This window comes from Clinocottus analis, unplaced genomic scaffold, assembly GCF_023055335.1.
Source record: "Clinocottus analis isolate CAN_PGR_092001 unplaced genomic scaffold, fCliAna1.0.p SCAF_10, whole genome shotgun sequence".
Lineage (NCBI taxonomy): Eukaryota > Metazoa > Chordata > Actinopteri > Perciformes > Cottidae > Clinocottus > Clinocottus analis.
The window spans coordinates 12,750,787-12,763,547 of NW_027175821.1; the positions used below are offsets into that span (position 1 = coordinate 12,750,787).

Genomic DNA, 12,761 nt, shown 5'->3' on the forward strand with positions numbered 1-12,761 from the left:
TCATGTTCAACTTCAAATGTTTACAGGTTCTTCATACGTTCAGCTAGAGACAATATTTTAAAATTCAAATGTTGACAAAACCTTTAGCTATTAATCTACGCTTTTACATTTTTCATATTTTCTCAAATTTTAAAATTATGCAGCTTTTTATCAAAATAAAAATGAATGGTTTCCAATGAAGAACATCTTCAAATCCACTTTCAACTCTTAAACTTCAAAAGGTAAAGGCTCTGTCATGCCTTCAGCTCGAGACACCATTTCACCTTTAAAATGTTGACAAAACGTTTAGCTATTACTGTATTACTCAGCTTTTTTGATATCTTTTATAGTGTTTTATAGTTAACTGTCTGCGTTTTCGTTTTATGTTTTTTCCGCACCTTTTCTGCCTTTGTTATTATTGTGTGTTGGGCAGCTAACAGCGGGTGACGTCATACTCAGAGCGAGGGCACCTGGCGATACACATATTTTAAACTTGCCCTCTACTCCAAACCGTATACTCTTTGGGCATAATTTATAGCTCAAAACTGCCGTCGACAGGAATCCAACAGATTCAGACGTGTTGAGGTCCGACTGAATGGGAGAGCAGGTCCGTCCCCAGCAGCAGCTCTTTGGTCTGTGCATCTGCAGGCTGCAGGCACGTAAACGGCCGCACACGCCAACGGGTGCGCACGTGCACGCGCGTGAACGGTCGCGCCCGTGAACGGCCGTGCACGCGCGTAAAACGGTCGCGCTAACGTGTTATTATGGTCGCGTGCACGTTCGCGTGTGTGTGCGCGCGTGTGTGCAGGTCACTTTGGTTACAGACGTCAGGATGAATAGCTTCACTGACGTTCACATTCTGAGATTTAACTGTGCAACCCAATAATATCAGAGCTCTCATCAGGTGCGCCTGTGGATCAATGGTTTGAACTCCGTCTAAGAAGCAGAAGATCAGTGGTTGAAACCCCACCTATGGCTAACGTTGACTTAAAAAAAACTTTTTTTTTCTTCTTCTGTTGGACTGGACACCCTGGCGGGTCTGACCGCGTGTTTGACACGCCTGATTTAGATGATGCAGTTTTCCTTTCAACTTTTCCAATTATACATTTAAATGACAAGGATTTTCAACAGTTCAATTAAATGATTTTGAACTGTAACTTTTTTCAGCAGGTATTTTGCCTTTTCTATATTTTCAGTAATTATTTGCTATCTATTTATATATTCATCTATTCCGCTATTTTCAGCTATATTCATATATTCAGCTGTTTTCACATATTCAGCTATTCTTTCATTTTCAAATAAATTTAGCTAATTTAAACTATATTCCACTACGTTCAGCTATATTCAGCTATTTCTTTCAAATATTTCACCTATAAGCTTCTGCTTTTTGCATTCCAACTCATTTTCTGCAGGAAATGCTCTTTCTAGTTTTCTTTGAAAACAGCACGCTGCAGTGACTACTCCCTGCCACTAGGTGGCGGTACTTCACTGGAAACCGCAGTCACTGCGTTCACACATGAAAAAGGCTTCCTGCTCGTCTTCAGACTGGCAGGTGAGACATTTTGTTGTTTTCAATCCGCACTTTTTCCTTCAGAGGTTACGCACTATATTCGTCGTTATAGTCCACATGATGGTGAATGTTAGTTAAAGTGTGATGAAAAGAGCAGAGCAGGCTTGTACCGGAGTTTACCAGTAAGCTAGCGTTAGCTTGAGCGAGCTATCATCTTTTTAAAAAATTTTTTTATAACAAGCGGTACTTTAGATTTTAAAGAGCTTTTCATAACAATGTAAACATGTTTTGTCGTTAGGGGTTTTCATAAACAATGGATCAGAAAATCCCTTATGATGACTACCAGCTCCCGGTGGTATTCTTGCCTTCATACGAGAACCCACCAGCATGGATAGCCCCGCAGGAGGTAAGTTGTGCCACATACTATTACAACCGTTTCGTAGTTGTTGTTTACTCTAAAGCTTACAACTGCATCTTCAGGTGTTTACCAGGGGATAGGTGGGTGTTTTCAGTTTCTCAGTTATGGAGACTGATGTCATCACAGGACCTTAGTATGAAACTTCGGTCACACGATGACAGGTGACGCCTCTCAATGTGTAACGGTGGGATGTGACTGGTGTCTTTAATCGTTCTGGTCTGTGGTCACAGATAGCTGACTAGTCTCTTCCCCATGTGTCCTTGTGAAAGACAAGAGACTTGTATCAACTCTGGAGACACCTCACAACATAGAGAAAGTCACTGACCAGGAATCAGTGGATGAACGAAAAGATTAACTAAGGACCTGTTCACAGCTGACAGACTATGTGAAAATTATGTGATGCAGTTCAAAGCGCTGCAAAAAGCAAATAATTGGATCTTGAATTCAGATTGTTTGTCAATCTACTGTTCAAAAGATTTCTAATGTATAGGAACTATATAGGTTTGTAATTTAACTTTCACACTAAGCGTGTATAGCTGTTTTGCTAATTCAGATTAATGTGTGGAGCTGAGTATGTTCTCAGTCCTCTGGTTTGTGATGTCCTTTAACATAACTGCAGGTTATCAGAGTTCTCCTAATGAATCAATGGGTGTATATAGAATCAGGCTCGCAGGGCCTTAATGCATGTCATGCCACTGTTCTCGTTGTATTGTGTCAGCTTTTCTTTTTCTTTGTCAGCGGGTTCATCACCCTGACTACAACAATGAGCTTACCCAGTTCCTGCCTCGTACCATTGTACTGAAGAAACCTCCAGGAGCTCAGCTGGGCTTCAACATCCGTGGGGGCAAAGCGTCACAGTTGGGAATCTTTATATCCAAGGTGTGTGCTTGTAGCCCTGGTGTTTGGTACGGCTTTTACTGCCATTAATTGAAGTTTGTAGTACTGCCGACTAATTGTTTCCACATCGTGATTTCTTATTTGTTTGTAATGTGATGGCAGGTGGTCCCAGACTCAGATGCCCACCGAGCAGGTCTGCAGGAGGGAGACCAGGTTCTTTCTGTGAATGAGGTTGATTTCCAAGACATAGAGCACTCAAGAGTAAGTAAGAGCGGTACTTTCACTTTGACATTCATTCCATTATTATACAGTATCTACTAAGTCTTCAGTGTAGTCGGAACAAGATGTCTGTGTGAAATGAGCCTTTATTTTAGAATGTGCCAAGTTACATATTTCAATATTTTAATTCCCATTTCAATATGTAAATATAAAAAAAAATGCCTCTATAAATTAACAGCTTTTTATATATATATTTTTATTATATTGCATTAAGTTCATCCCTTCATCCTCTTAAGGCTGTAGATATTCTGAAGACTGCGCGAGAGATACTGATGAGGGTTCGCTTCTTTCCTTACAGTAAGTATTACTCTGAAAAATCATATCAAATGTAAAAATGACAACAATCTCTAACGCACAGCATCAAGAATCTGTCCTGCACTCTTACTTTGTCTTTGATGGCCCAATCACTGTTTTGTGGCTATGTATAACCGCTGAATTCATGTACCTTGAATTGTAAGTTTCATTGTTTTTTTCTTGACTGATGATATATAGCGCTGCTTTCTTGCTTTGTTTATAACAAGATTTTTCTATAAAAAAAACCTTAAACCGCATCAGAAAACAAACATAAGTTAAGATTGACTAGTTGTCTGGTGTTACATTACATCACTTTGGTACATTTCTCTATTTTTTGACGCATCCTCAACATGTGCAAAAAAAGGGAGGTTGGACCTTGCCTGTGATGTAATGTGTTATAAGACTGCTCTGCATGGCACAAAGGGAAGATTACGGAACAGCATTGTTCCTAGACTTGCTCGAGATGGGCACAAGTTTACACAATAAAACAAGTTAATTCTGTCTGCAGAGCACCTCATCCACTCAAGCCACACATTTCATCAGTGAACCCGGTTTTTAGTCTTTAGAGCCTCTTTGAATGTAGTTATGTTGAACTCATTTACCACATTCGCATTAAGATCTGTACTGCTCAGAGCGGTGGTGACATCATCAATAGATGTTTTGTAGTTGTGACTGGTCTGATTTCAGTCTTCTCTGGACATTTATTTACCATAATTTTGAGAAAGTTTGGACATCCTGCCCAGTGTTCTCCGCCGATAGTTTTATAATCCCCTGGATCCCCTGGAATGAAATCTAACCGTCCTTCCAATTAACACCCCCAATATTTCCAATGTTAAATTAGGAGACAAAAACCTGCCGAGAAACAAAAGGAGACACACACACACACGCACACCTCTGTAATGATTTCTTCCTCTGGTCGGTCAAATACAGATCTCTTGTCATTCCTCTACTCTCCAGTCAGTCCTGGCCTCTCAACACACCATATTCTCTTTGCGCGATTAGGGCGGAGGACTTTCTCAGAGTCACAGACACCCTATGTTCGGTATCAGGCCTTGAGTTTCTGGAGAAGTGAGGAGGTGATGAGTCCGGCTCGGAAGGACCAAATATGTTAGAGATATTCACTCGACACCTTGGAGTAAAATCATTAAAACAGGAACATTTATTCTTCAAAGAAGGAGCGGAGGCAGAGACACAACGTGTTACTTTACTGATTTCATATCCAAGACTGCTCAACGATCTCTCAAAGGACCACCTCTTAAATACACATCATGACCCACTAACAGAAACCCTCGTGCGTCTTCGGCCTAATCGGGAACCTTTTTCTTCCAACACCTGTGTTGTGCGTCGTCTTTATTTCATGCCAACTGAAGGTTCATGAGACGAACCTTTGAGCTATTTTGTGTGAACTACGGCTCACACAATTCTTTTCATTGGTGGAAGTCAAGATTCACTATTCATTTACAAAAAACGGTTGATTAAAAATGTATAGACTTTATGCTTAAGGAATTATAACTGGTTCAACCATTGTGCATGTAATGACTTATGTAATGAACTAATGCCTGAACCACTATAGCACATGTTGATCAACATACAATTGATAATGTAGGAAACAGTTAATCCTTTCATGAATGTGCCAAAGTATTTGCAACTTGTTTAAAATGAGAAATTGCTTTTTACGATGTGTACATGTGACTAGATTATGAGATCAACAAATGTTTTTGTAAATTTAAATTCTGATCTGAGCAATGACTGAGAAAACTGTACGATAAGTAGAACTTAGTGTGATAACGGATTCCAATCCCCGTTTTTAATCTGTAACTTGAATTGTGCCTTTTATCATTCTCCAGAATGCCACTACTACAGTACATGCATTTAAAAAAAGACAATAGAGAAAAGCTTTAAGATCATATCTGCTTCTTGGAGAACAAAGCTCAGGAAAATGAAGCGTGTCAGCACTTCGCTGTCGGCAGCGGAGATCAGCCAAGATGAAACTATCTGGCTGATCTCACTGCACAGGCTTTTTAGTCACTCGTCATCAAATCATACTGGTAGGATGGCATACTGTAATGTTTTGTGTTTTCTTCTACCAGACTATCAGAGGCAGAAGGAGAGGACTGTACATTAGGTGGCAGCAGAGCGAGAGAGAGAGGTTGGACAGCTGCGTCACTGCTCGTCATCCTCCTCCTACAGACTGTAGCCTCCATGCTGTCTCAGCCCCGAGATGACTGATGTATGACTAACAGCCTCATTCAAAGTCCTCCATGTACGGACAATATCTACTCTGTTATATACTCAGTTTTCTCTGTCGCCCAGTTACCAGAGCACTCCCTAATCTACTGGGATACATGACGATTTCTACTCTATCAGGATGTATTCGCAGGAAGTCAAGGCAGAAACTGTATAAGCAGATGCTAGATAGACATTTCACATTATAAATTATATAACTGATACATATTTTTTTAGTCAAGCATAATGTTCATAGACCCTGCATTTGCTTTTCCTCAAGCCCTATAATTAATGTTTCTATTGTAGTCTTAGACATGTATTTTGATCAAGTACAGAGTAGTACTTGTGTGTACTGTACACATCTGCCTTCATGACAAAGATATGAAGTAGACGCACATGTTACTTATTTATTAGGTACACCTCCCTAAACCTAATGCATCAACCTGTAAATCCTACCGTCATGAAATGTTTAATGTTCAGTTTTTGTTTGATGAAATCATTTGAACTCACTTACTAGCTTTTCCTGTAGCTTTCAAAAGCATATCATGGTTCTTATGTTGTTTGCTAGCTGAGTGTGTTTACGTGTACATGCTACAGAGATGTATTTTAAGAGCAAATAATGGTGCAAGACTTATGGTAAATATCACTGATCTTAATATCACTGTGAACAAACTGTACATCCAGTTTTTAAATATTGAACAGTTTGTAATCGTCTATTGAATATTAAGTTGTGTAACTACAGCTCAGCGACTGCTATTGGTACTTAAATACTGTCGAATGTCTGCTCATGTTTCATACATGCTCATTTTACATATCCTGCTTCTGGCCTGAATATTTGAATGATGTAATTTATGAACTGTATGTGAGGTGCCGAACTGTAACTTCTAACATGTTACCGTGCATGACAGCTACACATTGCACCCTGCCTCTTCGTATCATAGTAAAACCTGTAATCAGGTGACTGATGTTATCATTTAAATCCAACTGAAGCCTGTCGGGTACTTCTATCATTTTGAGATGATCCAAGGTCTGGGAGTATAGTAAACATTGGAACATTATAGAAATCATGTTATTGCAGCGTGATAGTAACAGTAAATTTATTTTTTTTGTTATCTCAACACTGTCTTCATTATTTTGTACACTACTTTCATAAAATAAATGACTTTTGGTGTTCCATCTGACGATGTTACAGTTTTTTTTCAGCACCACAATGACATGGTAAAAATAAATGAAACCTTTTGAACCATGGTAACCTTTTCTTTGTACATTAAGAGCCATACCCAGCTGGAAATGGACCGGTTTGCTTTTGTTTAAGCAGATAAACGTGTTCCACGTTGCAGGTTGGTTTCTCCCTGGACTTGATTGTCATCTTAAGAAGAATGCAGTCAATGACAGTAATTAGGTTGGTTATTTTTTTTCTTTTTTAAGTGAAGCCCATGCAACATTCCACATCAATCATCTTAAGAAGAAAAACTTCAGCTCAGCCTGCAAGGCTTCATTCCAGGGCTTTTCCTCCATCATAACTTCATCAGAAACTTAAATAATATAAAAGATATCCTTTATGGTCATTTCAATCCTTCAGGTAAAGTCATTCAAAGTGACAAAATGCAAACTTGCTAGAATACATCATAACCAGATTTTCATTCTGAGAGGTCAACTAGTCTAGCATCTGTATAACTTAAAATAAGCATTACATTAAACCTTTGATTGCATAACATATGAAATAAATACATTGAACCTTCAAACAGTCTTCCTGCATTAAACATAGTTGCTCATTAATCATAACTAAATAAACTTAATGGTTAGCAATACAAAGTGACAGTGAAATATTTTGCAATAAGCCTTAAAACTTCTTGAACAAACACAATCAAGGCCGACGCCCAGAGTGCGGCACGAACCAGAAACCTTTCTACCAAAATAGGTTTCCAGTTAACAAGAATGTTTCAACTGAAAACAGCCGTTCAATTTGATTTAACAGAATAAAACATATCTAAACTATCTGGCTTAGATGCTTTCGAGATGACATTCAAAGAAAAATAACAAATTCCACTTCACTCTATTGTCACCACTGGCAGTACCTAATCTAATTTCCATTCACAGTCATTTGTAAAGGCAAAGTGGACAACCACGCTTAATTTCTTCATTTAAAATGTGTTCATGTGTTTTTTTACAACTAAAACAAGGCCTGAGAAGACCAGTCGTAAGTGTAGTGCTGTAACTAAGACACATTTAAGCCCTGACACCTATAAGTCTGTACAAAAATAAAGAGGAGTTTTAGAGCATGTCGGCGAACACTGGAGAGATGTTTAGCTTACTTCAACGTGGTGAATTTGATCGGTGCTCATATCTGTCTGCTAAAACCGCTGTAAACACTTCATGCTCTTGTTCCTCCCGAAAGGCACATGGCTTTGGAAAACCGGATGTATTCACGAGCATTTGGGGCAACGTCGAAGAGAGTCGGAGGTCTCAAGTCATATTCAATTTGTGAGTATAAACTGTACACAGTCTATCCTCCGATGTCCCCCTCCTCCATATACACCCTTCACCCCCCTCCCCCCCTCATCACTTTGATGCGATTTAGCTGCTGTCCTCGCTGTCCTGAGCGGCCACTTTGAAACTCTCATCCACGTTTTCGAGCGAGTCGGCTCTCTGTATCGACAACTCCTTGGGGTCCATCATCTCCAGGGTGCTCTGCTCCGGGTACAACCAGGGCTTCTGGTCGGGAGAATTCTGCTGTTTCCATTCGGGGTAGTTCTTTCCCGCCTTGTATATACACTCCAACACCTAGAGGGAGAGAGGAGACCATAATCAGAGACAATAAGGGTCATACCACACCTTCATTCTCAGTCAACAGAGCAGAAGATAAAAGCGGCTCACCAAGTACTGAGTAACTGACTTGTGCATCCGCTTGCCACATAAATCGAAGGGTTTACAACTCTGACAGCCTATACACAAGTTAAATGTTACAGAAAAACTAAGATATTATCTTAATGGTAAAGTCATATTCAAACCATGGCTATCTTGCCTTTGCCATTACAGGGACAGACAGTCTTGACTTCAACCTGCTGCTTTGAATATAAATTAAGCAAAATTCTGCTTTTGTAGAATTAGTATTGAGACATCTATTAATTGCGTAAACAGCGCCGGGAAGCCTCGCCCCAAACCTGAGATCCCCGACTGTGTTGCTCCTTGTTAGGTAAAAGGTGAAAGACCTGCAAACTCCATCTCCTCTTTTTAAATCCCACTTTTTTAGAATGGATCTTTTAACGTTTTATTAGATTTGAGTTGTTTATTATTTCTGTTTTTATATTATTTTGATCATTATCATTATTGTTTTTTTCTGCTGTGGAGAACTAAGTTAAAGTCCTTTACTGTTTAACTACCGTATGAGCTGCTATGTCTGTTTGACACTGTAGGTTATTTATATTCTTATATCTTCTCTTAGTACTTCTCTGATCTGTAACTGAAACAATTTAATCAGCAACTATTTTCACAATATATTAATAATTTTAGGAGTAAAATGAACAGGTTTTTGCCTTCTGGGATGGTGGACACTTCTCTCTTTGTTCAGACGCTTTACAGACAAATTATTAATCCACAGTGAATATAGTTCGCAGCACTACTCCATCCAGTCCCTATAAACAAAAGCACTCCTGCTTAAATAAATGCACTTTGTTAGATGTGTTTTGTTCATTGCTGTTACTTATTAAAGTACAACCTGGCTGAAATAGTATCATCTTTTAAATTACATACAGGCTTGTTATTCCGGTCTTTTTTTTGTGTGTCTCTGACCTTTTGAGATTTGATCTTTTTTGCCTGTTTGATTACTGTTTGGTTTCATATTGTTGTTTTATTTATTCCTCTAAAATGACTAAAAGTGATCTCCAACTAGGGATTACTTTATGGTCAATCTCTGCTTACTCACTGCTTACTAGACCTAGTTGTGAGTTACTGCCTCTAGTCTTTAGAAAGTCAATGTTTCTTTTTTGTAAACGTCTCGACGGCAGCTTGTTACAAACGTTTGTACACTTTGTTCTGAGTAGTATCAATCTGCGGAGGATATGAAACCTGGGGAACAAGTTTTGCAGAAAGAGAGACCAACAGCTCGAGTTGAGAGACTCTTTTGTCGGCAACCTAACCAGGACGGGCCCTTAAATTGGGTTTCTATGGTTACCTTTGTCCTTTAAAGACACATGAAACTCTCCCTCCTTCATGAGGGCACACACCTATTACACGCTTCTTAATCACCTCATAGACACACACCCACACAATAATACAGTTTGTATATTTAACGTCAGTGCTGCTACTAGATATTATCAAAACTTTTCTTTGTTTGTGGCGTCACTTACTCGTGGAGCGAGAACTTGAGAAGCTCGTTTTACCACCCACTTGGGAAGTGAACCTGGAAGAAAAAGAGACAAAACTTATAAAACAGCAGCCCTAAAAATGCCTGACAGGATTTCCCAATTTGAAAAAGAATCGTGCGAGCGTTGGTTGTGGTCGTACCTTTGGGGTCGGCTTGTGAAAGGTATGTGAAAATGCAGCTGTTGGGTCCTGTGGGCTTGATCAAATATCCAGTGATGATGGAGATGGCCCTCACGAGATCACTGCGAGGAGGGTATTTCTGGAATGAATCAAAACTGTTTCATGAGAAAACCTAACCTGTTTTAACTACAAACACCTCTTTCAAGTCATTGAACGAGTTATGCGATGTGCACATGCGACACCACCTTGGTTAAGAAAAGTGTGCGTAGAAAAAACTATGCACACAAAACATTAACTCAATAGGTCTCAGAGAGATGTAGAAATGACACATTCAAGGACAGTGGGAGGGTGAGGAGGAGGTGGCGTACCGGGTGTTTCACTGAGAAGTTGATGATGATGTACTCGTCGTCCGTCACCTGCCACGAACGCAGAGATACCACATCTCTGTTCTTTATGGGCTTTGCACAAAGCCCTGCAGAAGAGAAAAAAGACAAAAAACTGGTTACGTTGCGGTCCTTCATTGTACACAACCTTAGGCTCAACAAGTGCACCCTTGTTATGGCAATAAATACACCAGCGAGACAAGAAGGGCACTCCAGCTCTAACCCCGGGGGCTTCAGCAGCTGACCAGCATGCCAACGGAAGAAACTGATTCTGATTAATTTACAATGGAAGTCAAAAACAAGAAGAAAGGAGACAGCACTGTAATGCACTGAAAGAAAAACAAATCTCGTTTGAGTATGTAAATATGGACAGGAGTGATTGCTGACAGGGAACTAATGGGAGCATCGTTCATATTTCATGATGACAACAACACAGTGCTTAAACTAAGGTTCTTAAATACATAATGTTCTGTTATTTATATCGGAGAGCCTTTCCTGGTTTTAGTTTTAAATGTACGTTAAGCCATTTTATTTACTTAAAAAAAAGTTTTTTCCTATTCCTCCCCAGACATGTTAGTAAACTATATGGTTATTTATACATGCACTTTGATATAAATAAAACAATATTAACATTAAATAAAAACATCGAGAACTTGCTCTTAAAACAAATAACTATCAGCACTGATTTAAAATCATGGACCGTGTTGGAAAAGCACTATTCTTCCAGTGGAAAAAGTAGAATATCCAACTCCAATCCCTCACTTTCCCTTGTCAGTGCGTGTGTCTAACAGGTGGGAACTCAGGGACTGGCCCCAGGACAAAGAGACCCGGAGCAGAGAGCAGTGCTCACATGAGTAGTAGCCCACATCAGCGTTCGCAGAGAGCCGGGCAATGTCAAAGCTGTCCAACATGGCGGGGTCCCAACTCTTACGGTACGAGCCGTCGTGAAGCACGTCGTACATGGTGGCAGCGGACACGTCTTTAATGGTCATTTTACACTAAAAAAAGAAAGCACACACGCACACACACACACACACACACACACACGCAGGTGTTAGAGGCCACAGAGACACGTGTGACGTCCTGACATGTACTTTTCTAAAAGGTGCAGTTAAAAAAGGGACTTACCTTGATCTTGTGGACTTTCGGGACGTTGTTTCCTTTATTTGCAAGAGAGCCCTCGACCCACACTTGCATCCCGTGCTTATCATACTTGTTGGACCAATTGTCCGTAGATAGACACTGCTTCCTGAAGTCAGCAAAGGCCGCCTTGTCGGGTAAAATAGACATATTTCAGTGAACAACTACTTTCCTCTGAAAATAAATCTGACACACAACAACGTGCTGAGTTTCTGCGGCTCTGTGACTCCGGCGACCCGAATATAAGCGAGCCGGTCACCAATCCAGTCGAGCAGGATTTTTATGAGAGTGTGCGTGTTGAATTCCTGAGTCATACCTCCAGGCACCTCTCTCGCTGACGTCACAGCCCTTCCGGAATCCAGGTGTGCGACGCAGGTATCGCAAAAAAAAAAAAAAAAACGACGAGAAAGGCTATGTAGTCTAATGTAAGTTACTTTTACACGACCACGCCGCTACAGCAGGTGAGCGATGGCATCAGAGGGGCATAAATAAAATGACAAAGAGCAGTGTTGTGGTGTGTAGTTGTCAGAAAGTGTGCCAGATACACAAAAGGCAGTACGTATAGTAGGTAGGCAGAGCGCCGTGGGCTGCTCGGGGGAGTGGGTGGGTGCGAATTGCTCAGTGTTGATGAAAACAGAGTAACATCACGACTGCAAATGTTAAACAATAAAAGCACACGAACAAAAAACAAAGGTGCAATAATGACTCGGTCTGCAGTTAGTTTAAGCATCTGCTTGCTTCAAAGTGTACAAATACCTTTCTCAATATACCCCCGCGTTGATGGAGAGGAAGCCTCTCTTGGGAATGTATGACACATGGCTGCTTTTCTGAAATAGCTTCACCTTTACCAGCTTCAACATTAAAGTGATACATACAGATTAATCAATATTGAAATCCAGTCATTACAAACTATATTCCTTTGAAATGGGGCCTTTCTGCATAACTGCTTTTACTTTTTGTACTGTAATTTTACATTGATGTTAATAAATGTATACTTTTACTATAGTAAAACAAAAAAAAAGTGCATGACAGAAGAGATCTTGGAAAAAAAAAATCACGGTGGAACACAGGCCAGTGTGTATGCATCTTGACAGATAGACTTATGAAACCCCGGTTCATACATTCAGTTTTTTTCATGTTTTTAATATATTTTGGGTGAAGATCTAAATCAAGAAAGTAGCAAACGTTATGCAATCTAACGTCCATAACT

General features: G+C 39.9%; 2 protein-coding genes across 3 annotated transcripts; one reads left to right on the forward strand and one right to left on the reverse strand.

Moving 5' to 3' along the window:
• Positions 1 to 916: 916 nt before the first annotated feature.
• On the forward strand, positions 917 to 6,724 carry pdzd11 (PDZ domain containing 11). Of its 2 annotated transcripts, XM_068590523.1 has the most exons (7): positions 917 to 1,149; positions 1,392 to 1,531; positions 1,788 to 1,895; positions 2,646 to 2,786; positions 2,907 to 3,005; positions 3,260 to 3,320; positions 5,408 to 6,724. In XM_068590523.1, exons 3-7 carry the CDS (start codon positions 1,803 to 1,805, stop codon positions 5,440 to 5,442), a joined length of 429 nt encoding a protein of 142 aa, XP_068446624.1. In that variant the 5' UTR covers positions 917 to 1,149; positions 1,392 to 1,531; positions 1,788 to 1,802; the 3' UTR covers positions 5,443 to 6,724. The 2 variants fall into 2 exon arrangements, with proteins under 2 accessions (XP_068446624.1, XP_068446633.1); XM_068590532.1 differs by lacking the exons at positions 917 to 1,149; positions 1,392 to 1,531 and adding an exon at positions 1,542 to 1,671.
• Positions 6,725 to 8,120: 1,396 nt separating this feature from the next.
• stard14 (START domain containing 14) lies at positions 8,121 to 11,772 on the reverse strand. Its single transcript, XM_068590509.1, has 6 exons — positions 11,540 to 11,772; positions 11,262 to 11,409; positions 10,397 to 10,500; positions 10,050 to 10,167; positions 9,893 to 9,945; positions 8,121 to 8,327 (listed from the first exon to the last, which is right to left on the reverse strand). Exons 1-6 carry the CDS (start codon positions 11,699 to 11,701, stop codon positions 8,121 to 8,123), a joined length of 792 nt encoding a protein of 263 aa, XP_068446610.1. The 5' UTR covers positions 11,702 to 11,772.
• Between the last annotated feature and the right edge of the window lie 989 nt (positions 11,773 to 12,761).